The 27,984-nt window shown below is 49.5% G+C and overlaps 1 protein-coding gene across 2 annotated transcripts; it reads right to left on the reverse strand.

The window, feature by feature from the left end:
- Positions 1–51: 51 nt before the first annotated feature.
- Synm (synemin) lies at positions 52–27,969 on the reverse strand. 2 transcript variants are annotated; one of them, XM_036203704.1, is made up of 5 exons: positions 27,015–27,969; positions 20,323–20,447; positions 7,068–7,138; positions 1,831–4,277; positions 52–924 (listed from the first exon to the last, which is right to left on the reverse strand). In XM_036203704.1, the coding sequence occupies exons 1-5, from the start codon at positions 27,822–27,824 to the stop codon at positions 604–606; spliced, it is 3,774 nt and encodes a 1,257-aa protein (XP_036059597.1). In that variant the 5' UTR covers positions 27,825–27,969; the 3' UTR covers positions 52–603. The 2 variants fall into 2 exon arrangements, with proteins under 2 accessions (XP_036059597.1, XP_036059588.1); XM_036203695.1 differs by having other exon boundaries at positions 52–4,277.
- Positions 27,970–27,984: the final 15 nt, after the last annotated feature.

A 27,984-nucleotide genomic window follows, 5' to 3' on the forward strand; every position in this document is an offset into this window, starting at 1 on the left:
GATACAGGTGCTGAGACCTGAACTCAGGTCCTCTGCAAGAGCAGTACAGGCTCTTAACCACTGAGCCATCTCTCCGGCCCTTCTATAATTTCCTTTTGAAAAGACTTAGGAAAGAGAAAACTATGTGTTGTCCTTTCCAGTGTTAGTTTACTGTTTGATATTAGCACATGCAAATAAAACCTACCATATATTATTTTAATCTGGTTAATGTTAATGTTAAAGTGTCTTGCTTATAGATCAACAGTAGAACATCAGTAAGTCACGCCTGTGGCCTGATGCAAACCTCATACAAACTCTCTCCATATGTGGAAAGAAAGCTTTAGAGAAAGGAGCTTTTTAAGACTAAAAAGATGAAAAGTGTCTGCAAAATTCTCAGCTCAAATGTAAAACCTGAAAGCCTTGAAAGGTCAGAGTCGCTCTCAAACCTTTACAGAGGAATTCGAAAGCAAACTGACTCAGCCTCGGGTTCTTTAAATAAAGGTATTGATAACCAGCCTCCCCGTCCCCCATACAGTTAGTAAAGGCTTTGTATAGTGGTATGTTAAAGGCTGTGTATAGCGGTATGCTTCCCAAGCGCCATTTAAGACAAGATTGTTCTGCTTATCAAAACCATCCATCGCCCTCTTCCTCCTCCTCGTTGTCTAGGTAGACAAGGGCGACTTTCTTCTCATCTGAGGCCACTGACCTTTGGTCTACCACTCTCTGCGGCTGCACGGTCTTGTCAAATCCAGCCTGCTCCACGCCTTTCTCTCCACGGGCCTGGTGTCCCTCCCCAGCAGAGACCCGAGAGCTCATGCTGGTGACCTGCTCAGTCCTAGTGTGAACAGTTCCCCAGCCACCACGGTCAGACACACCGTGAGCTTCTACTTCCGACCCTGCCTCTCGGGTCCAGCCGCGGGTTGCCCTCGAGTTACTCACATCCATCTGAAAAGTAAATGAAGTTTCTTTGGGCCCCGGTGCAATGTGGCTTAGTGTGCTGCTGTCCCCTGCTAGCCCACCTAGCTCAGGGGACGCCACTGAACGATCGAGTACAAACGTTTTAGACATGGGTCCATGGATGACAATGTGTTCAGAGGAGCCCTTCTCTGTAGGGCCTATCTGAATGTGCCTAAAGGACCTGCTGATGCCTACTGTCACCTCTGCTCCTGTGTCCCCCACACTGTCCGGAAGGGACTCAGAAATGACCCTCTGGAATGTGTTCTCTTTGTTCCTCAGGATTTCTCTGCCTGAGGTGAGACTGTGAGTGGACTGGGTCATCCCCACTGAGCCCTCTACAAGGACCGTGCCTTCTGAGTCCCTAAATTCCAAGGTGTGTGGAGCTATCAGCTTGGAGGTTTGGGGCCTCTGAGGCCCAATGTCAATGTGCTGGATGGATGTACTCCTTCCTAGAGACACTCTGGTGTGCTCAGAATCCTCTTCTGTTCCCCACTCCACTTTGTCTGGGATGGGAGCTATGAACTGGATTTCCTCCCTGAACCCTTCTTTGGGGCCTAACTGGAGATGCCTAACAAAAGTCTGCGTACTCACTGACTCTTCTGTTGCAAAGTTATTACCAGCCTGGGCTGCCCCAGAACTAGGACCCAGAAAATGAATTTCCTTTTCAGCATGAAATTGCTCAGAGCCAGATACTCTGTGGTTCCTGGATAGGTCTGCTTCTACAGACGGTGCCACTGGGTGAGGCTCTTCTGTGTCTCCTGCTTCGCAGGTAGGCACAGAGCCTCGGAAGGTGACTTCTGTGGACACATGACTTTGATGGGGACCCAGTGTAATGTGCTTCACAGAGCGGCTGGCTCCCTCAGAGCTGACTGCCTCACTGAAGTCCCCACTTACCTCCACCACCTGTGCGGTGGGCCCTCCGTAGGACACCTGCTCAGTTCTCCACATTTCAGTGGGGCCTAGTTTAACATGCCTTACAGACTGGCTTATATCCTCCAGCGTGTGAGACTGCACAAAGCCCGTAGGGCTGGTGACTTCCACGGTGGCTGACACTGGGCCCTGGGTTCCACGCTGATCTGAGCTGGAAGGGGTCCAGCAAGCATCACCCGTCTCAAAAGATGGACTATACAGTTCCCTGGTGGCCCAGCGCTTGAAGAGAATGCCCCCAGCAGGCACCTCCTCTCCATCTTCTCTGTCTGGGCTTCTAGGCATTGAGCTGGAGCGCTTGGTCAAGCTCTCTCTTACCACAGACTCCACAGTCCTCTCTATTTCTCCAGCTTCATCCCTGCTCAACTCCTCCAGGTCTAACTGGTCAGCATCCACCGTCTGTGAGAGGTTGACTTCAGCCATCAAGGTCACAGAACCAGGAGGAGAGCTCTCGACCTTCTTCACATCCACTGAGACACTCCCCGGCTCTCCTTGATCCTGTCTGGTCAGAGCAGACAGGTCCTCCTTCATGCGCTCCGGCAAGGTTTTCTCCAGCTGCCCGATGACCTCCACCAGCTGGTGCCGGGGCTCATTGGCGAAGACCCCCTTGATGGAGGTATGGAACTCGTGCGGTATTTTGATTTCCTTCTCAATGACTGTGGGTTCTGCATGCAGTTCACCACTAGCTTCTTCTTTCAGGTGAGCAGAACCCACGGCACCCCCCAGGGAAGGTGCTGGAATCTCCAGGACCTTCACATGCTTCTCTTCCCCCATGTCATCTCTTGTTTTCTTCCTCCAAGTCCCCTGCACAATTTCATCTTGCCACGAGTACCGGATGGTGGACTCTTCCTCTATGTGGATTTGCCCATACACTGAACCATCATCTTCTCTGTCATGCCCCCCGGGGTACTCATCTGGGGTAGACACAAAGTAACTCTGCTCTCCCTCTGAGTCACCGGCCTCCGTCACTTCTTCCACTTGAGGGATGCTCCCCTGGGGCTGCTTGGTCCTTTGATGTTGATGCATTGAGAATTGCACATGGGTCTCTCCATCACCATCCTCTTCCTCAACAAACCCCTTGGGGCTGGGCGACACATCATCGGCTTCTTCCACTTGGAAGGGGGTAGAAAACTCTGTCTTCCCACCACCTATGTAGCTCACTGGCTCTTCGACAATCTCCACGTTTACGACTTTGGCTCTCCCCTCCCTTCCTCTCAGACCAACGTTGATCATCTCTCCTATCATCTTCTCAGCTGACTCTCCTTTCAGCCTCACTTCCTTGACATCCTTGCTTAAATGGTATTCCAGGCCAGCTTCGTCAGAAACATCAACATCTTCTGTCAGCTTAGACTCCACAACAATTTCCGTCTTGGTTTTCCTACTGCCAGGGAGTTCTTGCCTGTCCACGTAAGTGACCTTTGTGTCTGGGAAAGAACTGGCATTCTCTTCCGCCTCTGGAGACTGCGTGAACTGCTTGAGGATGGTGGTGACGATGTTTTCTGCTACAGTCTCTGTCATAGAATCACTCTGCAGGGAGCTGGCAGCGTCCTGGGTGTCCCACCGGAACTTGGCCTCTTTGGTTTCCGGCCCTCTCCCCTTAAGGTCGCCAGCGTCCCTCCTCCCGGGTGACTGCAAGCCTTTTGTGGACACTTCTGGGCTGCTGCCCCGGGATGCTTCTAGATGGATGGGTACGTCCCTCTCCTTCACCCTCCCCTCCTGCAGTGATCTCTTCTCCTTGAGCTCATCCCGCCTCTGCTGGCTTTCTCTCGTTCTTGCGTCTCTATCTAACTTGGTCAGTTCCTCCCACCTCAGGTTTCTTTCTTCTGAACCCTTCTCTTTAGAATCAAACCTTGTCTCTTCCGGCTTTAATTTGATGACCCCGATTCTGTCCCTTTCTTGTTCCCTAGCGGCTTTCACTTCTGGTTTCTTTCCCAAAATGACCGTTCTCTCATCTGACCGAGTGCTGTTCACTGCACCTGCCGCCAGGTTGTCCCGGTGATCTTTGTGTGACTCTCTGGAGATAATGGACTCTGTGGCCAGCCGTATGGGGGTGTCCCTGGTGCCTTCAACTTTGGATCGATCAGGGAATGTTTTCATTTGAGCATCGGTGTTTCTCGGGTGGCCGTGGGTTGGAGCACCCGGTCGGAGACTGGCTTGATTGTTGACATTTTTCTCAAGGGATTTTTGCTGCAGGGTTGTAGCTGAGGAGGAATACCCGGAGGTCAGGAAGCCCCTTCTGGTGACACTCCCAACAGTTGTGGTTGTCTGTGAGTCAAGGTGCCCTGGCCTGTTAGAATACAGAGCTGGGCTGTGATTTACACCTGTCCAAGGTGTTTTTTGCCTTGGAAATAGATTTTTCTCATTTTTCCTTTGTAATACTGAGTTGGTATAGCGATAGGATGTGCTTCTGGACTCTGTGGAAATCGAACAAACAGTTCATTTAGATGACAGGCATCATTTTTTTCACCATAAAAGCACTGCTGTAGGTTATATCCCATGTTAGTATAAAATATACTGTTATTACAGGAAGGACCCTTTAAAGACAATGTTTTTATTCTCCACATTATCTTTGGGTTGTTTTAGAAGTCTTGTCACAATAAAATACGGCCCTACAAATACCTCCGCCTAATGCTCTTCTCCAGCCGCAGATCTTAGAATATTGCTCCAGCTTAAGAGAACTGTCAAAGGTCTGAATGTGAAGTGTGCCGGGTGCACCAGAGAGGTCAGAGACGCTGGGTTTTCTGGTTAAAATTTCATATTATGCTATTTCAGAATCATTCATTTCTAGTTTGTTGCGGTACGTTTACTATTTCAGCAGAGAAAAGCTCTATCACTACAAAGTGTAGGTTACTGGATACCAAATAGCATGCCCCTCCCCCTCAGATGCTCTTGTTTTATCCTGTGCTGAGCTGCAGGTATTGAAGACTTTAGATTTCTAAGATGATCTGTATGTTTATAATTGACAAGGTAGAGTTTCAAAACCAATCCAGTTGTCAGAGATCCCCCCTGTCCTGATGGCATCCTCCTGGATCAGCCTCATAGCAATGGAGCCTAGAGGCCTCACCAAGACAGGTTCCCAAGATACAGGGAAAGAGACCAGGCTGGAACATTGTTTACCAAGATTTCTTTTTCAGGTTAATATACTGATCCTAATCTAGAAACCTCAGAAGACAAACCCTCAAGGTCAATAAGAGATATGGCAGCTCACAGGCTAGTTTTAGGTCTCTTGTGTCATAGGAGGCAGGCAACATTATCTCAGGGCACAATGTAAAAGGCAACGAAGTGCACTAATAAGTATTGATCAGCTTACTAGGCAATCATCTGCAGGTTTATTCCATAAATAGTTAATGAGTATCTATACTATGCAGGAAACAGAACTACTTATAAGCATAAAGGCTGAATCACAACTAGCCACCTTTATTCCACAGCATCTTTCTTTAACATAATACCTAAGCATTAGGAACATTTAGTTTATAAATGTGAAGTATGCACATTGTTCAAAAAGCTTGAAGAACGATGGATGAGTAAATCAAGTTAGCAGAGATGCCTCCCTGCCTTCCTCCTGACTCTAAAGGCATGCATGGCCAGACAAATATCAGCCAGTCCCACACTTAGAAGGCCAGTCCTCCCACGAGTTTGGTCCTGGGCCCTTTATTTCTCTCTTCTAACTTCAGGTTATGTGTTAAATTTTAGTAAACCCTGAAATCTGGTGGCTGAACAGCTCTTCTTTTCTAGATGTTGGGTGATAATTGATATCAGGTAGGCCAGTCTCTCCATTTTTTTTTCAGTCTCTTTCATTTTTTTTTTTTTTTTTTTTTTTTTTTACTCTCAAAATGAGGACACAGGTGTGTTGGCTATTACCTAAGGACAAATCCCTTCTAGTCACAGATGATTAGAATCCAAGTTCTGAGCCCAGGGACCTGCCAAAGCTGAGTGTGGCTAATGGGAGCAAGGAAGACCTAAACCACACTGAGGAGGGTACATGGTGGGGCTCGTAGTTCCCAAGGTGCCCAACCTACAGGCTCTACGCCCACACACTTGGTTAACTAACGGTCAAAACTATTTCAAGGGATGGAAAGATGGCTCAGAGGTTAAGAGCACTGGCTGTTCTTCCAGAAGTCCTGAGTTCAATTCCCAGCACCCACATGGTGGCCCATAACCAACCATAATGAGATCGGGTGCCCTCTTCTGGCCTGCAGACAGAAGACTGTATACATAATAAATACGTAAATAAAACTGTTTGAAATAATGTATCCACACTGAACACATATAGACTGATCTCGTCATTCTCCCCTGAGTAATACAGTGTGACAGTAGTTGACATGGTACACACATTGTACTACACACTGCAAGTCATTTAGAGAGGACCTGAAGTCTGTAGGAAGATGTGCAAATCCCATAACATTTTAGACAAGGAACCTGAGCATCTCCAACTTGCTTATGAATAGATGTCCTGGCGACACTCTCCCCCTGGCGACCCAGGAAGACTTTATGCTGAGCGTTCCATATGTCTTTTAACCTGCCATTGCTTAGCCAGATTCTCTTTTGATATTCAGCAGGCTTAAATATTTCATCTAAAAGTTACCTTATAGACTTTTAATGTCTTTCAAGCAAGCATACTAAGCTCTCTTGTGTCCCATCTACTGCTGTAGGAAAGAGAGCCCCAACCTGAAGATTTGGGCCCAAATAAGACCGGACACCTTCCGGACTTTCCACACCAACCTAAGGTGGCAGGGTAGTGTCATTGACCTGGTAGGGTTACAGTTTCCAGAATGCTGGCTGTATCCTGTCCAAAATAACAATTTTGGGTGTTAGTTGCAGCCATAACTGTTTGGTCTGGAAAAAGAAAATATGCCCCTTCTAAGGATATAATGAACAAGTGCACATCCTTACCACCTTTCAGAAGGCCTGGATTAGGTGCTTCTCCTCAGCTAGAAAGTACCTCAAAATATTGTCTACACAAGCAGGTAAGTCCAGTGAGTACTTCCAAGGTCGTTCTGATTCACACTGTAATTTAAATCACGACTCTTTCCACTAAAATCTACTTGGTATTTTAAAGTATGGTGAACAATTTGTTATCTGTGAATCAAATAGCTTGCTTTCCTAAAGCCTCTCCTAGATAAGTTGAACCCTCCTCCCTCTGTGGAGTGGTCCACTCAGATAGGAAGCATTTTAACATTACAAATACAGTCTCTAATATTTACCTTGTGGCATGTTTTCAATGTTCTTAGCCCAGATCAGTATCTCCGGATTGCTTTCTCCTTCCAACAAGGCCCTGTGAAAGTTATTTTTAAAAATAGTTTATTATAGAATGAAAGAGAGGGGGGAAACCAGTTTTCATCAAATACCGTGGGTAACATCAGAGGGCCTTGCATTTTAAGACCTGTGCCTGGAGTTGTGGCTTGGATAGGGGCTGCGCCAGGATGGTACCCTGCTCTGCCGTCATCCCCCTGACACCCAGCATAGCATCTGCTACATGACATGTTCAGGTGATATTGGCTGAAGGAAGAAGATGCATGGACTGAACTCCAGAAGTACCAGAGAGTTATGTCCTTCCAGGAAGCCTCCCTCCCCCCAAAAAAGAAAGAAAAAAGAAAAGCTTTCCTGTCCCAGGCAAAATGGGGCACACACCAAGTAGTGCCAGGGAGACTGATGAAGAAGGGCAAGCCAGGGCCTAGCTTCTTTGGCCAGCATGGAGGCCTAGGCCAGTACTTCACCCAAGTTACAGTGCCCTAGAACGATTGAGCCCCCCACCCCACCTCACCACATACACACACAAGAGTAATGGAAGTGGGAGATGGATGGAAAATGTTCTAGGAGCAGAGCAGGAAGCAGTAACAGACACTTTGCTGTGGGGTGTTTTCCTGTACACTGGGAATATGTGCGGCTCCCATTGGATAACAAATAAAGCTGGTTTGGCCTATGGCAAGAAAGCTTACAGCCAGGTGGGAAATCCAAGCAAAGATAGAGAGAGAAGGGCAAGGGGACAGAGATGCCGGCCACCGCCAAAGGAGCAACAAGATGCCAGCAGACTGGTAACACCACAGCTATGTGGCAACATATAGACTTATAGGAATGGGTTAATTTAAGATGAAAGAGCCGGCTAACAAGAAGCTGAAGCCATAGGCCATACAGTTTGTAATTAATAGAAGCCTCTGAGTGATTATTTTATAAGCGGCTGTGGGACCTCGGATGGGAGAGATTCATCTGGAATGCTGGACAAGGAAGGACTAGAGACTTTTCCATCCACAGACACTATTTGTAAATAGGAAGCTGGATGGATTGGCATTTCTGTCTTTCTCTTTTATAATGCTGAGGAGCAAACCTAGAGTCACACGTATGCTAGGCAAGTTCTCTGCCACAGGGATGCATCTGCAGAACTATGTGGACATCTTAGAGATGGAGGCGAGCATGCAGAAAGGCAGCCCCATGGGCATCCCACTTCAACCAGAGTGCCATCCTTCACCTCCTTTAACAGGACACAGTGGAAAATACCCAGCTAGGTTTAGCTCTGAATTTCTAAGATTACAGTCTTCATTACGTTGTCATTGGCACCTGCCACGTCAGAGAGGTACTGACGAGGGTGTGGGCCCAAATAGAGCAATGTGCTGGGAGTGAGGGTTATCCAGGGAGTGCCAATCATCTGGTTACTCCCAGAGACCTACAGGACTGCCAGAAGCTGCAGATGCAACAGTTGTGTGGTTCCTAGAGCAACGTGTGACATCACCAACCCCAGAGATACAGCGCACATGGCAAAGACTGATGAGAACCACGGCCACTTGGAAACACTGATGATAGAACCCGGGGCCAGCAGGGAAACAGAGCAGGGAGCCCGGATCCCAGCTGGGCGTGGCATTTGAGGGAACTACACCAAGGTTCGTGTCTACTGAGTTAAACGTGGCGTTCACCACAGTGGCAATGAGAACACTCTAGCATCTAGGAGAAAAAGAAGCACAGGGGATCTGCCTGAGGTCCACACTGGTGGGTTGACCACTGAAGCCGCCACTGAAGTACACATGCCAAGAACACCAAGGCCAGAGCTGAAGTCCTTCCACTCAGGATGAAGGCCAGGAAACAGGACACCAACCCATTAATCCCCTGCCCTCATGACCAAGCAGTTTAGCTTCCAGGAACACAAACAGCTTCCATCATCAAAAATAAAAAATAAAAAAAAAATAAAAAAAAAACCCTCTGTATAATAAGAGGAATGTTTAGGGGCAACGTCAGATTCCGTGGGTCTGCATCCTGGGGTGATCACAGCAGAGAGGTGTTCCACAGTTGAGGACCACAGCAGGGTCTAGAGACAAGGCCAAGTTTAGACTGTACAAGCTTCACAGGCCACAGGGCCAGACGTAGACCCAGGCTGCCAGACTCAGGCCAGAAGGAGCCTTTGGGAGTTCAGGTCAGGAAAAAATATTGCTGAGGGGCCCAGGGGACCAAAGACTGGGAAAAACTATGCCTTCCCCCACCCCTCAAAGGATAATGGTTCTGTCTCTCCTCCAGGGGAAAACCGAAGCGTTCTCCAGCTTTACTGAAGACAGGGCCAGCACAGAACACACTTTCATCTCCCATATCCACTTACTCATGTAGCTCTGATGCCCTGAGCCCTGGGCCTTGCCCAGCTCCCTCTCTGAGGAAAACAGGCCAGAGCAAAGACAGCGTCTTCAAGGGCCCACAGAACACAAACCCAGAACCTCACCTTCCAGTTACTAGGCTTCCCTATGCCAGAACACATGAATTATGCCCTCTATCTCTACAGACCCTCTGTACCACACTGATAACAGCAAATTTCATCTCAATTATGAATCCCTCATCTGTGCCCCAGTTGCTAACTGAATCCTAGAAGGCAGGGGCACCTATTGTTTTGTAAGCACCTACTGCAGATCTTGAGATGGATGGCTGGTCCCCAGGTTCTCAATTCTTCCCACTTGAACCTCAGTGACCGCACTGGACCCTAACCTGTCCACACAGCTCCCGGGACTAATATGGCAAAGCCAGAGACTACACAGTAGGGAGATTTCCTGTGACCCCTTCAAAGAGCAGCTGAAGAGACAGGCTTGTAGAACTTTAAGAAATGTGTAGAGAACTCTCTGAGGCCCCCACCAAACCTGGTTATTTTAAGAGCAGGGCAGGAAAGCTGCCTCCAGGCCACCGAGACTGCGAGAATGCCAACCCCCTGAGTCACCGGCTATTAGAGAGCACTTCATAGAGCTCCACAGGCTGGTTGCCTCTCCAACAGGAAAATCGACAAATAAGCAGGAGACCAGTCCCTGGCCTCATTAGGAGCCCTGCACAACTCCATGATGTGAAAGTGAACTGTAATGTGGCCTCTGGCCCTGCTCCAGGCCCTAATGGGCCACCCAGTATCCCAACCAGCCCGTTACGGGGCTGCTTGTCTGGGATGGATGGTCTGAATGGAATCTCAGGGCATAGCTGCTAGTGCTCGGCATTGTGGGCACAAGGCTGATGAGCAGTGTATCTCCCATAACTGAGGATAGGATGAAGGCGGACTCAAGGGGACATTTCCAGGAGTGACACCCACGAGGAGGCTGCTGTGGTCCTGTGGATCTGTGCCTGGTTCACATGGTGCTTCCAGGCAGGTGTGGAATGGCAGGGGGGGGGGAGGGGGGGGGGGGGGGGAGAGGGCAGAGAAAGCAGAGTCACAGACCCTCAGAGCTGCTCCCTTCAACCTGCTCACTGTGCACAGCTGAGCTCCACAGGGCAAGAGGGATATGGGTCGCCCTAGACACTGAGCAGAGCCGGCCAGTCACTGGCGGATGGAGGAGAAAGAGAGAGGAGAGAAAGCTGGGGGGGGGGGGGCGGCAAGCCGAATTCCATTCACAGGAGGAACACTGTTACACAAATACATGAGTTTGGGGATGAGGGAAGGGGGTGAAGGTAACAAGCAAGGGCCAGTGTTAGGCATCTGTGGTCATTCTTTCCATGATCAGTACTAAAACTGTATTCCAAAAGCTAGCTTCAGACCCATACAGAGACTGGAAAAACAACAACAACAAAAACAAAAACAAAGCACACACATTAATTAGCAGACAAGCAAAGGATGCTGATAAAACAGAACCGAACCACTGGTAACAGGCAACGGAGCACATGCTAGAGGCAGACAGGATTGACCCAAATCCCGATGGGACTTCTGAGTTCCCTATGCCTCAGCAGGCACTCTTACCAGTTGTAACCTCCTTTCCCCGTTTCTGAAATGGGACACTCTTATGTTTGTGATGACAAGTAAGTAGGTGGCAGAGAGTTCACAGAACAATGGCTGCCACTGAATCAGTGCTTGATAAATGCCATCGGGCATCACCATCTCCTGCTTCCACGGCCTCGGGGAAACGTGATTTGCAGTGACTGAGTTCAGCCAAGGGGAAAGGAGTGAGCTTTTTCTTCATCTGGCTAGCGCCCACATGTATCGGTCCATCCCGTCATCTATTGCTTGATATTCAGAATCTCACAGTGTCGCTCAGGGTGGCTTTGAACTTGAGATCCTCCTGCTTTGGTCTCTCAAGTACTGGGATACAGGCGTGCACTACCACATCCAGCTCCTCTCAATTACTTATCCTTTATTTCATTTTATTTTGGTTTTTTGAGACAGAGTGTGTGGCCCTGGCTGTCATGGAACTCGCTTTGTAGACCAGGCTGGCCTAGAACTCACAGAGATCTATGCCTGCCTCTGCCTCCCAAGTGCTGGGATTAAAGGCCTGTACCACCATCACCCATCTCAATTATTAATTCTTAAAGTTTTGTTCATTCCAAATATTTTACCTAGTAACGAAGTCTCAGTGTGAAGCACAGATTTCTAAATCTTCCCCCCAAAACTAGGATATAACTTTAAAAATAAATAAAATCTACGTCATGGAAACCTTGTAAAAGCTCTAAGAAATATAGTCTTTAAATACATGTGCAAAGATACAGGTGGCCTGAAAAATAATGGACCGACCAGAAATGCCATTACCATGAGGCTGTAAACACTAGGAGTAATCTGCATTACTCCATTAGCAGGCTAGAGACCACACCCTACCGTCTTCTGTTAGAATACTGTTATCTCATCCGCTGTGATCAAAAAGTGGAAGCGGGGGACTCTGTGTCCATTATTTACCTGCCTGGGGTTTTGTTTGCTCAGTGTAGGGCTCGGGGAGGCAGTACACGCTTGTGTACAGGTCTGTACCTGCACTGGAGCCACACTCTGCAGTCAGGGTCTCTCACGGAACCTCTAAGTTGGGTAGCTAGCAAGTTTCAATGACCCTCCTGTCTCTGCCCCCTGCCCCCAGCAATGGGGTTACAGCTCACCCTCTGGGGATAAGAACTCATGTCCTGGGGGCTGGAGAGATGGCTTAGTAGTTAAGAGCAATGACTGCTCTTCCAGAGGACCGGGGTTCAATTCCCAGAACCCACATGGTGGCTCACTGTCTGTAACTTCAGTTCTAGGGGACCCTACACCCTCACACAGACATATGTGCAGGCCAAACACCAGTGCACATAAAATAAAAATAAATAAACTACTTAAAGAGGAAAAAAAGGACTCACATCCTCAAGTTTGCACAGCAAGTGGTCTTACCCACTGAGCCACCTCCCTTGTCCAGACGCGACTGTTCCTAAGTTAACCTTCCCTAAATGGTTTATTATACTTATTTACTGGATGTGCATGTGCTCACACGTGCCACATTATGTGATCCATATAGGTCCCAGGGAATCGAACGCAGACGTGGTGGCAAGCACCTCTACCCACCGAGACACCCTCACCAGCCCTCACTTTAAGACCTGGGCAGTCCATCTCCATAGTCTGTAACTAGAGCTCAGAAGATGGGACCTCAGGACTTCCTGTGTTGCTTTCCTGTTTCCTGAGATTGTGTTCACTGTGAGACAAAGTTCGCCATTGGAAAGGTTTCTCTGGGGCTCAGGTTCCTACATTTCTATATGCCCTGTTTCTGTGCAATTGCCTTGAGGCTGAAATTACACGGTGAGGCGAAGGTCACAGAGAGGTGACCAGGGATAGCAACAACCTCTTTCCAGGTCCCACCTCCTGATATGTACAACTTCTTCCCAATCCTGCTGTCCACTGTGAGCCCAGTGGATGAATCCACTGGTGGGGTCAGAGCCCTCAGGATCCAATCACTTCCAAAAGCCTGTCAGCTGGCAGGCAACCAAACCTTCACTCACACATAAGCCTTCTGGGGCATGCTTCATTTCCGCACCACCACCAGGGTGAGCTAAAGAACCTCCATAAGTATCTCACTCCGTGTGTGCCTTGGTTTCTTTTCTGCTGTGCAGACACATGGCCAAGGCAACTCATAGAAGAAAGTGTTATTGGGGGCTTGCTTACAGTTTCAGAGGGCGAGCTCATGACCATCATGGTGGGGAGCACGGCAGCAGTCAGACAGGCCTGGTGCAAGGTAACTGTGAGCCACATTTGGAGACAACTATCACCAGGCAGGGAGAGAACTAACTGGGAATGGTGTGGGCTTTTGAAACCTCAAAGCCCACCCCCAGTCACACACCTCTTCCAGCAAGGCCACACTTCCTAATCCTTCCCAAACAGTTCCACCAAATGGGGACCAAGTGTTCAAACAGATGAGACTCTGGAGGCTGTTTTCATTCAAACCATCACATGTCCAGAACGTAGAAAGCAAAGTCTCATTTGACCCCTGACCAAGGCTACATGGACTTCTTTCAGACCAGAAATCCAGGCTGAGCCTCCTCCACATTACAGACTTCAAGCTTCTTTCCCCCACTGTCCTTTCTAGCAGCTCATGGACGGTGACAGGTATGCTACTGTTTTGTGAAGAAGCTACTTATTTTACAATTTCCCTTTCCACACATTCTCCATCCGTATCAGCTGGACCAGACCCTGCTGTGTGTAGAATGCTGCTCTCCAAGCAAAACAGTGGCCATCTTCATCAGATCAGCTGTATCCATCAGGTTCAGCCTAGTCAACTGTTGACATTCCCTCACAGGAGTGGGGCTGGGGAGTCACTGGACCCTCCCCCGCCTGAGATTCCAGCAGCGCATCCCAACCATTTGGATGCAGTTTTGTCTGCCATAACTGCACGTGGTCCTGGGGGAGTTGGGGGAGGGTCTAGGGTACAGAGGCTGGGGGATATTAACTGGAGAAGGGCTCTATCTGCCCCTGTGGAGCTGCCATGAGTCTGGGTGGAAGACTTCGTAGAATAGATGCTCTGAGGTCACCCATGCTCTTCCCATGAGACCACTGGTTCCTAGAGCGGAACTGTACTTGGAGTTGTCACTGGGGCCTAAGGAGGGGACAGACATTGTTTATGTGTCTTCCGTGGAACGAGCTCTTGAAACACTGTGGCATCAGGGAGGTAGGTTAGGATGCTGCCGGTTTTGTGTATTGCCATCCTCAGGTTGGAAGCCAGTCCTTCATAAACATCCTCTTCTGATGAGGGCTCTGTGCTGGCTGCTCCAGCCTGTGACCCTGGGGGCTGAACAGCATGCCGCTCTCGGTGTCTGCCCAGGAGCACCGCCAGCTCCCACGGACTCCCTCTCCACACTGCCACTTGTTTCAGGACTTCATCAGTGACACTCGGTGACCAGAAGAAATCCCCCGTTCCACCCACAGACATCCGGAACCTCTGTGCCCAGACTGCCTACGGCCCATCTGCCTCAAGCTGCCTGTCCTGCTCATGGTTCCAGACTGGGACGGCCCCTGGCCTGCTCCAGAAAGCCCTACGTCAGGCTCCAGGCATCTGAGGTCCAGCACCCAGCTTCCTTTCCAGAGCTCTGCTGACTCACCTCCACTTTTCCTCCCTCCACACAGTTTTGAAAACATGCTTGCCCAATTGGAGTGCCTTCCCGGTCGCTTTCTGCTGGTCTGCTTCTTAGCGCCCCCCCACACACACACACACATACACACACCTGCAGGACTCAGGTCAATGCCCACACCCTTTAAAAGCCTCTCCCTCCTTTCTCTAAACCACATTTACCAGCCCTTGCGGACTGGCACCAGACCATCGCCAGCATTTCCTCCAAATATTGCATTTTATCGTGTGACCTCCAACTTCTACGTCCTATCCCCCAAAATGTCTGTCCTAGTGTCCCTATGCTTCCAGACCCTGACCAGTTTCGTTTCCCTCTAAATCCTTTATACACACACACACACACACACACCCTACAACCATGAGCTCCAGAAACCTTACACTTGAATGTCTTCTAAGGCATCTTCTTTCTTACCATGAAAAAGGTTACCTGGGTCATGCCAACTTAACTACAGTTTGTCCTCCTTAACATGGAAGCCTAGTCTGAACATGGCACCCTGCATGCCCAGTGTTTTGGGGCAGCCTGAGGGCAGGGCCCTCCCTCACATGACAGGGTCCCACAGGTGAGGCTCTGGCTCAAACATGACCTGCACGCAGCCTTCCAGATCAGGCCCTCCAATAACTATCATTGCCACAAATGCCACCCCATCTCCTCGTGCCAGGCATTCATTCTGCCTAGAACACCCTTCTCATCCCATAGGTTTTCTGACTTCCCTTCCCTAGAACCAAGGACTACACCTCCAGAAATCCCTCCCCACAGGCCCTAGGTTCCTTCTGTTGGAATCTTTGCAACCATATACTGCCCACAGCATCCCAGTACCCAGCTCCATGGAGGGAAAGTCCTGAAATTCAATCTCTCAGGCTCCGAATCTATCAACAGTGTGAGCTAGGGTGTGCATAGATTCACAGCCCTTCCAAACTGGGTCTCCACCAGGTGGGTCCACAGGACTCTGTGACCTCACACAGTCCACTCCGGCCCCACAGAGATGGCCACATCTGCTGCAAAACCATCCCACTTTGCCTCCGGCATACAACATTCTACCCTTGGTCTCTCCTCCAGGCTTAAGCCTGACAGTGATAGTCAGCCACTTCCAAGCAGCAGTGTATACACACACACACACACACACACACACACACACACACACACACACACACAAACACACACATATGCACATGTGCAAGCACGAGATTATCTCAGATCTTGTTAGAAGGCCACTTGGATCTAGTAGCTTGGAGCTGGACTTGAGATTCTACACTTCCAATGTTCCGTGCTATAGCAGCTGCTGGATGCATACCCCAAGGGGTCCTGGGCCAGAGGCTCTTCATGCTGGTGGCACCTGATAACCACCCAGAGGGAGGCTAAAAACCTCCACAACTGGTCCCACACTGCACCAATCCAACTGGAATTGTAAGGGCTAACGTTAACCTGTCAGCCCCACTTGCCCAAGGACAGGTAATTCCCTGGAATGCTGGGGGCTGTTGTTTGTGTGCAATAATCAGTCACCCATCTTCACTTCAGTAAACAAGGTTGGTTGGTTGCCCTAGTAGCACATGATGTGCTTGGTCAGACTAAGGCAGGAGGTACGGAGGCAGGGAGTACGTCAAGATGTATGCTTGCCCCTGCCCCATTGGATGACAGCAGGAATTACTGTAGGCTTGTGGGTTCTGCCTTTATGAGCGCCTGGCTAATCTAATTCAGCGTCATTTTCTGGGAATCCTGGGTATGGACCTGGCCAGTGTCCATCTTCCTGGCCAGTATTTAATAAAGCTTGCTGCAATCGGATGATCCTAGATTTGGTTTGTCTCCTTGCCATTTTCAGGCTCAATAGAATCTCTGGGCTTAGGGCCCAGGGGGCAATGCTTTTCCAGGAGCTCTGGAGGATTTTCTGTTGTGCATCTAAGCATCCTTTCTCATAACTCTGCTGGGAAAATCTGGTGATGACGGAGCAGGGTGATAAGCACTCCCGGCCACACACTGCTGTGGTCAGCCCTGGAGGCAGGAGTGAGCACAGCCCCCATCTGCCTACCTGCGAGCCGTGTCTCTGCTCTGCTCTCCACAGCCCAAACACTGGCTTACAGCCCCTGCCAACAGCCACCTGCACCGCAGGAGGCCAAGGCCATGCTGGCTGGCTTCTAGGGCCTGAGGTCTCATTCTCACAAGAAGCTGCCATGCAGGCCTGGCTACTGATAGGCCAAGGAGCTGAGGACCGAACCCAGGGCCTTGAGCTTGCTAGGCAAGCGCTCTACCACTGAGCTAAATCCACAGCCCCTCAGCCTGGGATTCTTAAGACTAAGTTTGCCTGGTTTTCCATCCTCGCTTACGTTTACTTTAAAACAAAACAAAAGATATATAGTCATTTATTAATGAGCCAGCCTTGGGGAGCTGTCAATGTGCAGTCCTGTTTTATAATTGCTTCCGTTTCACCTTCACTGTGAAGGCTCCAGGAAGGGCAGAATATCTGGGTTAGAAAGCAATCAAGGCCCTGGGGAGCTAACCTTGGTCGGCAGATAAACGGCAGCAAAATGCGCCCAAACCTTTAAAGAGGCACGGCCTCTCCCCTTTCCTGTGACCTGCTCAGTCTGAGGAACCACAGGACACTGACAACCAGGGAGCAGTTGGGAGCACTGACCATCACAGGGAAAAGGCTGGGGCAAATCACACGAGGCCTAGATGGGGGCTATTCTTGCCTCAGCTGCTGTCACCCCTCTGCCCCATGGGGCCGAATGTTCCACACAGGAGTCCACATTCAAAATTGGCAGGTCAGTTTGTAAAGCTCATAGTTGTATAAAGGGCACAACAAAAGGTCACCAGATGGCAAGGGCACTGACTCACAGGAATTACCACACCTGTTTGTGCCCACACACACAGCTCACACAGGAAGAACTGAATGGAGGGTCATGAGAATTTGCTTCAATACACTCCTTGCTGATAAAGAAAAAAAAAAAAAATCCAGGCTTTCAACTTACATAAAGAATTGAGTTGTATTACCAGTTTGTGTGTTTTCAACGTCTATGGGTGTCTACTAGACTAACCGTAAGGAGGTGGGAACTAGAGGCACACTAACCACCAAAGCCAGCCTGGGCAGGGCAAGGCTGCTTAGGCTTCTGATTTCCCCGGGGCAAATGAGAACAGCAGGAAGGGGTCCGGTGAAACCCATCACTCACTGCAGCTGAAGGCTTTTAAGCACCTAAGAAGAGATGGCCACATTTACCCATGATGAGGTTAGAGGCATGGCAGCAACAGACAGAAGCAATCAACTGCGTCCCTGCAGATGGTCAGACGGCTGACCGGAGCAGAGATGGCTCATAATCAATGTGCTTGGAAAAGTGAGACCCAGAGCCTTGAGAGCTAAAGACAGGCTCTGCATGCTTGAGCGAGCCGCCTGCCTGTGCACACTTGCTTTTTGGCGACCAAGAACCAGAGGCATGGCAAGGGAGGAAGAAAGGGGCTCAAAACCCCAGAGCAGCAACACATAAAACCGAAGCTTCCTTATATGAACTAATCTGAAAAGGGATGGGGAAGTTTGACCATCTCTGTAGGGAAGGGCCCCCACCCCAATATCAGGTGATCACTAAGATGGACGGACACAGGAGTCAGACTTGGGGGCTTCCTGCCGTGTGCCACAGAATACTGCCCGGTTTGGGCTTCCTCCCCCAAGGGACAGTCCCTGTCCACATACTTCCTAAGAGGCTGGCCCACCCAACTCTGGAGCACTTCATTCCCCTGGCTAGGGGAGCTCACAAAACCAGAGATCTGGCTCAGGAGCATGAGGCTGGGAGGTCATACGCCTAGAGCCATCACAGGATGGAAAGGGCCCACAGGGGCAGATCTCATGCAGCCATCTGGACCAACTCTGCCTAGAACTCAGGGCACCTTCTGTTGTATGAGTAACACATTCCTTCTTCGGCTCAAACTGGTCTGAGAAGAGTGTCTATCGCTCACACTTGAAAAACAGCTCCCATTAATGTTAATGCTCTCTTTCTCCCCAGAAAAGCCTGCCTGTTTGCAGTACCCCTTACCAGCGAAGCTCAGAGCTCCTGTGCAGCATGTGTAAATACCTAATTGGCTTAATTTCGTAATTGTTAATTTCATGAGGTTTCTATGAACGCCGGGGAGGACCTGGGGAGGAATGATAGGAAGGTGCCCCGCCTCTCTCTGAGCCCTGGGTCCAGGTACCCTTTGCCCAGTGGGAAGTAAGACATAATCCCAGATGGACCCTCAATTCAGCGAAGGCTCCTCCAAGAGCAGACATACCTTCAAGGAAGACTTTGCCTCTTAGCAACCTTCTAGGGCCCAAGATTCTCAATAGAGTACTTCTTCTCCATTGATGGAAATTAGGGCCAAGCAAAAACTCGTTTTCTATTCAAGAAAGGCATCATGGCCAGCCCAAGGCTCTGGGGTGAACTAAAAGCATACAGCACACAGGTGGTACTGTTTATCAATGGGCATACAGCAACTCAACCTTCTTTGATATTCTCATAGCACAAATCAGATGTGGCAGAGACATTGTAAGGAGTAATGAGCTGGGCCTGGCTCTTCCCTGCTCTGTCCCTAGCCAGAGTCCCCCTCTTATCCACTCCAGGTTTGACTCTGTCCTCTGCTAGGGGTGTCACCCACTGTTGCAATATTTCACTGACAATTGTGCCCTCTTACTGGCCAGGGCAGTGTCCAAAGCGCCATCATACATGTAAATGATTTGTGACCACAACTCAGTGGATGAAGTGGGTATCATGCCCCTTTTACATGGTTTAGTGGGAAAGGCACAGGTCTACAACCAGACCTGGCTGGTCCTGTCTCTACCACCAACAGCCCCGAGTACAACCACCTAAGAATCTCACACCTGTAAGAGCGATGCATGGCATCCACTTGGAAACTGGGAGCAGAGGTCACTCAGCACTGTGCCTGACCAGCAGTATAGCTCCATGACAACTGGGCTACCATCACCATCCTTACTAATGAGAACCCTGGTCTCCACAGACCTTCCACCTTAGGTTGCTGAGGTCTGGCTCCCTCTATGGCAGTCCTCATTGTATATGAAAGCTGCCAGAGGAAGGGCACCACCTCAACCAACCATCAGTGTCCACACAGAGGCAGGGAGGGTCCAATCAGGAGAAAGAGCCAATGGGCTAGGGACTAACTGGCTTTTATGCCCTACTCTGCATACATACCCTTTAAACACACCATGACCTTTATGTCTGGGTTGGTTGTATTACAGCTGACATCTTGGTAAAGAAAACCTGTTCTGGGGTTCCATGCTACTCTCACAACACAGATGCTGGTTTTCAAGAGCAAACCCAAGACTCCAGAAAGTCAGTTCCTTGAAGCAACAGTGCCGATGGGTCAAGACCCCTAGCATCCAAACCTTGAACCTCCACCCTCTACCTCTAACTTCTCTGAGCTTAGCTTGCTCTTCCGTAAGCCTAGTACCTAACTCCCAAGATCAAAGTAGACATGGACCACGTTCTTAAACTACACTCAGGATATAGAAACACAGGGGACCTCAAGCAAGCCCATCTTCTCCCTTCTCCTCTCTTCTCTTTGGCTCTGTGGTCCTCACTTAGCCATGCCAAAGGGCTGTTCTCTCCTGGTCACAAAGTCACAGGGATTCCTCAAAGGCCACAGGGACCTTCCATCACTGCCTTCATCGAGACAGACTCAGCATAGTCTCACCTGTAGGTGGCCACCTCCAAGCTGAGGCCAGTCTTCACCTGCACAAGCTCCTGGTACTCCCGTAGCCGGTCAGCCATGGCCAAGGTGAGGGCTTCCTTCTCATCCTCCAGGCTGTCAATCACTCTCTGAAGAGAACAAAGAACTTTTAGATCCGTACCCCAGAGCTTCGTAGAGCAAACTAAAGAAACCAACAGTGCAGGGCATAAAAAGAGCTGTAACCTGTATACAAATAGTTTAATATAACGAGTCTCTTGCAGAGGGAAGGTTCTCTCTTTATTGCATATGTAGGATTTGATAGGGTAGGTGCTTTTATGTTTGGACTTCCTGACAAAAATGAAGGCTTAGTTTAGTAAAAATCACTTCTGCTTCAGACATCAGGCCACAAAGGAGACCCAAATACATCCAACCAAGCAAGTAAGGCACTACTTACAAATTAGCCACAACTAGAAATCTTTTTATAATACTTAAAACAGAAATCACTCACATGTGAACTAAAATGTCTTCCAAAGTCATCCCTATCCCAATAACAGCAGATAAGTAGATAGAAATATCTTTATTTTTACCTAGAAATGATACTTTAAAATAATCTGAGAATAATACAATCTGGGCAAAAATGAACAAACTCAGACCCATATTGAAGTCTTCCTTTTGGAATGGAGTTGATAAGTTGACAGACTCCCAAATGGTTAATTTCCTTCAATGGATCTGCCTTTTCCCAAGCAGGGAGACACTGACACCCCTGTAATGAGGCCCCTGGCCAGAGACAAGCACAGACCAGTCACAATATACACTAGGTAAACTGAATTTAAGATTAAACGATCAAGACGACATCACCCTCTTCAAAAAGTCCATTTCAAGCCAGTAGTATCTTCCAATCAAGGTAGACTTTACAATTTTGTGTTTTCTTCTTCACTGTTGACCAGTCACTCTGGGAAATAATTAACTAAGCAAATATTTAAACACTAAGGTAAGTATTCTTGCAACTTCTGTAATGAGAAGTAGCATTATCTGTGAATGAAATTAACCAAACTTGGGCACATATATCAACACAACCTTTGTAGAATTCAAAACTATAAAGTATTGGGAAAGGGATATGTTTTCAATATTGCTAGAGATCCCCACCGAAAGGTCAGCAGAGGGCATGCACTGTCTACAACAACGAGGACTGAACTTGACAGAGCTCTCACCCTGGAGTCCTTGCTTGTATTATTTTATTTTACTTTATTTGGGGCAGAGTCTTTCTATGTCACCCTGGCTGTCCTAGAGCTCACTGTGTAGACCAGCCTGACCTCAAATTCACAGAGCTCCCCCTGCTTCTGACACCCAGGTGCTGGGATTAAAGGCGTGCACCATGTCCAGCTGCATTATTTTCAAAAGATGACTGCCACGTAGAGAAATCTGCTTTTTGTAGCATTTCCATTTATAAGCTTACGATTGTTAAGTTTTCTGTATACAACTGGTGCAAAAAATCTTTAATTTTCTTAAGGATTTATTTTATTTTAAAGTGTGTATGTGTGTGTGTGTGTGTGTGTGTGTGTGTGTGTGTGTGTGTGCACATGTACATATTCATGCAGGTGATCATGGGGGCGCAGAAGTGAGTCATAGAGATGGGTGCTGGGAAATGAACTCAGTTTCAGTGTTGTTCTGCAGGAGCAGCACACACGCTTAACCTCTGAGACATCTTCCATCCTCAGTTGAAAATATTTTTAAAGCGAAATTCACTTAGCTTTAAAAGCAAAGGAATACTCTTGAAAACCATTAATGTGGGGCTAGAGAGATGGTTCAGTGGTTAAGAGCACTTGGTCCTACTGCAGAGGACCTGGGTTCCATTCCCAGCACCAACGTGGGGGTCCACAACATCTGTAATTCTAGTTCCAGGGGATCCAGAGCCCCTTTCTGACCTCTGAGAGCATCGTGCATGTGGTACACAAATCCATAAAATAAAATAGTCTAAAACTTTTTTTTGAAAAAAGAACTATTCACGTCTCAGGGCAGGCCATGTTAACAGATCCCAAAGCTGGCATTATAAGCAGATAGTGCAGTTGACCAAAGCAGACCACCTGCCAGTCTTACGTGACAGAGACATCAGCCTTACCCATAAAATGCATTGCATTCACTCTACAGCTAAGTCTCCATGTTAAAAACCTACATTCCCTGCTTCAGAGAGAATACAAATTCAGAAAGTTAAAAATCTAAAATGTAGCACCCCATAACCGTGTGTGTGTGTGTGTGTGTGTGTGTGTGTGTGTGTGTGTGTGTGTTTTCCCGTGTGTGCATGTTGTACCTTTTTATGAGAGGGTCTCACTGCAGCCCAGGGCAGCCTGTAACTCACAATTCTCTACCTCCAGAGTGTTGGCATTACAGATGTGTGCTACCATGCCTGGCTTGGTAGCTTTTCTAATACAAGAAATTTGACCTAAGCATTAGAACTTGAGGATTTGCCAATTATCCTTTGCAAAGAAGTTTAAGTGCTGCTAAACCGCTCAGGAAAAAAAAAAAAATCAGATGAACTCAGTTCTCCACTCACAGTTCAAAATTATGGAGTCATGCCACAGCCCTGTCCAAGAATATGCTCTCCACTCCCTCAGAATAAAGGCTGGTTCTCTGTACCCCACCCCACAAAATATGAACAGCAAAGTAAAGTAGCTCTGAAGTTGAAATAAATCTAGTTCCAAGCAGATTTCCATGTGAGTCAACTCTTCCCAAACGGTGAAAGGAAAAGCCGCTGACTTTTGGAGGCAGAAATGAAATCACAGCCAATCCTGCCAGGGGGAGGAGTCTCAGACTCCAGCTCTGCTCTGCCAAAACTTTTCATGCCATGGGCCGGGCCAGGAGTGCTGGAGCCTGCCACACAGGGTGATAGATACTTCCAGCCCGCACAGAAGCAGTTTTATCCGAGGCTCCAAAAACCCAGGGGAGAGTGCAGTCTTTTAGGCTATGCAGAGAACTTTCCAAGGACAACATCCACAAGGCTAAGCTCTAGTTCTACGTCAGGGACAGTGCTCTCTTTTCATCATGCTTGAGCCTGCCCTGGCCGAACACAGCAGACAGGATGGCCAGAGCTTGCTAATGTCCTTGTTGCCTGGGATCTTAAATGTTGGAGCTTAAGGGGACTTGAATACTAGGACAGCTCATTCACACTCAGAACTAAATAAATTAATAAGAAGCATGAATTGAGCCAGGTGTGGTGGCACATGCCTTTAATCTCAGCACTTGGAAGGCAGAAGCCGGAGGATCTTTGTGAGTTCAAGGCCAGATTGGTCTACACAGTGAGTTCTAGGACAGCCAGGACTACATAGGGGGCTCTTGTCTCAAGAGGAGGAGGAAGAGGAACAGCATGACTCGGGTGCTATTATGTGTTTATAGCTGTACCAGGCAGCACCCTCAACTCCAGGCTTATCTCACAGTGTCAGGAGGGCATGTCAGAGGCATCTCAAACCGCCTGTGTATACACTGAACTCAGACCTCTGACCTTTACTGCCCTTTGCATAGATCTCCTTCAGCAAGGAGCGCCTTTCTTCTGTTTCCTCTTCCACAGACCTGGGGTCAACTTTGATTTCCCGCCTCTCTCTTACTATATCCAACCTGTCAGCAAACCTTGACAGCTTGGCCTTGAAAGTAGGGCCCTTCCTCAGGGCAGTGCTGCTGCCCTCCCGGTCCAAGCCTCCTACTGCCTCGGGTGCTGCAAGCAGGTCTTCACGAGGTGCCCTGTCCCCACACTGACCCAGCCCAGACTACGCTCAACGCAGCAAAGGATGACCCATTAACACACCCACTCTGCTCAGAACTCCCTGGGGCCTTTCAGGGGAACTCAGATTTAAAAAGAGGCATCTGAGCCACTCTCTGCTTCACTCACGGTCCCAGCCACGCTGCTTTCCTGACTTCTCCGTGAGTGGCATGCATTGGTGCCACCTCAAGACATCTGCCATCAGGGCATGTCCTCTTCCGTTATCTTTCCCTGCTTTATCCCCTGGCCACAACGAATGAGCCTGGCACCCTGAGTGCTCCACAACTACTCACTGAAGAAAGTCAATAAATTCATTTAACCAATAGCAGCCTGGGAGCTACTCTTCATTTTCACGGATGAGGAAACCGGACCGCACAAGGGTTAATGAGCTTACTCTTGGAGAAATCTTATAATCTGAGATAGGGTGAGAGTCTAAATTCAGCCCCAAACAGGAAGGCTACAAGGAGGTGGAACCTTAACAGCACGGCTAATCCTGTTTGCATTCTTATGAAAAGAAATGTCTCATTCCTATTTTGGAGTCATTTACAAACGACTGGAACTGGCGGCTAGGAGTTTCCATCATAGGGAGTTCGTCAGCGTGTCTGGGGTAAGACTGGAGTAAGTGACAAGGTCGTCACAGCCCTTCTGAGGCCCTTTACAGGTCTTCCAACATCTCCTGCCTTCAGGATACAGGGGCAAAAAGCAAGTGAAAGAAACAATGTTAACATCATACACCAGGGGAGGGTCTGACAGCATCCTAAGGTTCTAAGACAGCATCCTAAGGTTCTAAGACAGCAGGCCACCTCCGGGCTGGCTCTGAGAAAGGGCCATTATTTCACTGATGCAGAATTAAACGTTTCGCTTGTAAAAAAAAAAAAAAAAAAAAAAACAGAAGAGAGAAATGTGGCTCACTGGTGAGCTGCTCACGTCAGTCTGGATGGAACTCTGTTTGGGCCACTTACTGACTAGTAGTCTACTGTCAATTTTACCATCTGTAAAATAGGGCTCATGTTAGTCTCCACCTCCTGAGATTGCTGTGTGGACTAAGAGGGAAGACCCAGACCAGACCTGATACTCCCCGAGGCGAACTGTTAGTAACGCAACATGTTCTTCTGGAAGTCAGCTAAGCCAGTCTTAATCTTTACAGTCTCTCCAGAGCGAGCTTCTAAAGAATTTTTTAAAGTGGGAGCTTGGACTTGAGACAATATCTCTTCTTTAACATCATTGTGAACACTGCTGATGATTGGTGATAAATCATTCAGAATGGGATCTGAAATGCAGTTTGTTTTAAGCTGAGAAAGTGGTCATAATATAGTTAAGATTGCAGCTGGTAACGTTTAGCAAAAACAAAACCTAAACAAATTGAGACTGAAGAAAAAAAAAAAAAAATCAAGGTCCTCATTGACTGTCCTGGCTCTCATTGCCAGGGGGGAGAAAAGCCAAATCGGAAACAGAGATCCCAGGGTAGGGAGCTGAGGGTGGGTCCTATTTCAAGTCAGGAGTGACGTCAGTGTGACTTCACTAGGGTTGGAGTCCTTGCGGAGGAGCTGGACAGCGATTCCATTTGCACTTCCAAGTCCCCGTCTTTCCTCCATTCGGGGAACTCTGCTTCTATCTGCCTCAGATTTGAGGTTCCACTAAAGATCTTATTGGGGGAAAAGATTCTGCTACTAAAAAGAATCCTGAAACCAGAGATTCAAGGCCCCCAAATATGCCAAGTAGGGAGGAGAGGGAAGCGCCCAGGAGTCTACAGCCCCAAAGAAGGGATTCCCATCCGATTGATTCCTTATCACTTTCCATCACCTCCAGCTCCGCCTCCAGCTCTCTGGCTACCCAAACACTAGCGCAGCCCTGGGGACGCAGAGGAAACCAAGAGACTTAAGGTTACCTCACACCTGTCACATCACCCCAGTCATCCATGCCACACATCTCACTGTGATTTGTCAGGACATCATAGCCATCTCCAGCCTTCGGCTCCCAGCTGCAAACTCGTCTCTTTAAATCTTCCTGAAGTTGTGCTCATGTTATTTCAAACCAAATTCCTGAGAACTACTAACAGTACGATTTGGGAATACATCCAATTCTGGCTGGGGCTGGGCGGGGTGGGAGCCAAAGACTAGGGCTGAACTGAGTGTACAGAGAATAAATCAGCCACAGGTGTACGCACGCGGTGTCAGAGGGTTAGCGCTCAGCTGCGCCGAAATAGGAACCGCTTATATTAGTCTGGAGTTGTAATAACATCTCACCACGGGGACCGGCTTTCTCCTAGTTTTTACACAACCCAGAGATCTGCCGTCAGCTCATACTGTGAGCAAAACAGCTCTGACCTTTTTTCTGTATGACAGAATGACTTAGTCCTCTCAAGGGAACAAACAAAACCCGGAAAAATATGACGGCCGCCTGCCCAGAGAGCTATGGACAGCTGCCTCCAGCTGGGAAATAATTCTTGTAAAATTAAAGAGGCACTTGGAGTCCCAGAGGGTGAACGGCCTCCAGGTAAGGACTTGGCAGTGCCTTGCAACCTCCCAGTACGCTACCTAACCGAGTCTGAAATCTGGGCTGAGTTGTGGATTTCAGGCTACTAGATCTAGCAAGCCCAGGAAACAAGAAAGAAAAGAAAAAGACAGAGTTGGCAGGATCGTTGGGCAGGATGTGCCTAGACACGTCTGTATCTAAAAGTGACACTCAAACAAGATGATGGGCACCTGGCTATCCACCGGGACCTGTCTGTCACATGACATCAGCCCTCTGATTGAAGGATCATTGCACCAAACCCTTATTCTTAGACTAGCTACAGGCCAGAATCCTGTGGTCTTATAAATAGCAAAGCTGCTGGCAGTGTACGCTTCCCTGGGTGGGGTTGAACCGCCTGCGGGACCAGGGAACCCCACCGCTCGCCCACTGGGTGGGCGGGGGGGTGTCTGGACAAGGCTATAGGGAAGGGGCGCGGTCCCTGCCCACGGACCTGCCGCTCCTCGGCCTGCATCCCGTACTCCTCCTGCATCCGCAGCAGCTCGTCTTCCAGCCGCGCGCGCAGCTGCTCCAACTCCAGTGCCTGGTTCCGCAGCGCGTCCGCCTCCTGCGCGCACAGCCGCGCCTCGTCCTCCGCCTGGCGCCGGCTCTCCTGGCCGCGGAGCAGCGCCTGCTCCAACTCGCGCACTTCGTCCTCGTACAGCTGCACGCTCTCCCGCCACGACTCGGCCACCAGGAGCGCGTAGCTGTCGTGCACATCCCGCAGGCGCGGCGGGGGCGCGGCGGGGCCGGGGGCGCGGGCTCGGAAGTGCATGGTGAGGCTGGCGGCGCGGGCGCGGAGTTCCCGCACTTGGCGCTCATGGGCCTCGTCCAGGTCGCGGCGTTCAGCCTCTAGCTGGCCCAGCAGCGCTTCGAAGGCGGCGCGGGCTCCCAGCGCCTCCTCCAGCTCCCGCCGCTGCGCGCCCAGCTCGGCGTCCAGGCGGCTGCGGGCAGAGCTGGCTTCGGCGCCCTCCCGCTGCAGTTCCCGCAGCTCCCTCCGCAGCGCGTCGCGCTCGCCCTCGGCCAGCGCTGTGGACCAGCTCAGTTCGTCCAGCTGCTGCCGCAGGCTGCGCGCCTCCTCGGCGAAGCGCGCCTGCTCCTCGATCCAGAGGTCCTCCCGGCTCAACCGGCTGCGCAGCTCCTCCTCCAGCAGCAGGTTCTCGCGCTCCAGCTCCCGCACCCGGCACACGTAGTCATAAAGCCGAGCATTGAGCTCCTGGAGCTCGGCCTTTTCCGAGCCGGTCTGCAGCCGCCAGGACAGCATTTTGCAGGATGTGCGGGGCTCTTTCGATTAACCGCTTGCCTCCTGCCCTGATCTTGTCCTCTCCGCCCCGCCGCGCCGCGCCCGCCTTGCCGCTACCTCGGAGGCCCTCAGACTGGCGCTCCGACTGGCGAGCTTCGCCACTTAGTGGCCGGGTCGTGCG

This window comes from Onychomys torridus, chromosome 1, assembly GCF_903995425.1.
Source record: "Onychomys torridus chromosome 1, mOncTor1.1, whole genome shotgun sequence".
NCBI lineage: Eukaryota > Metazoa > Chordata > Mammalia > Rodentia > Cricetidae > Onychomys > Onychomys torridus.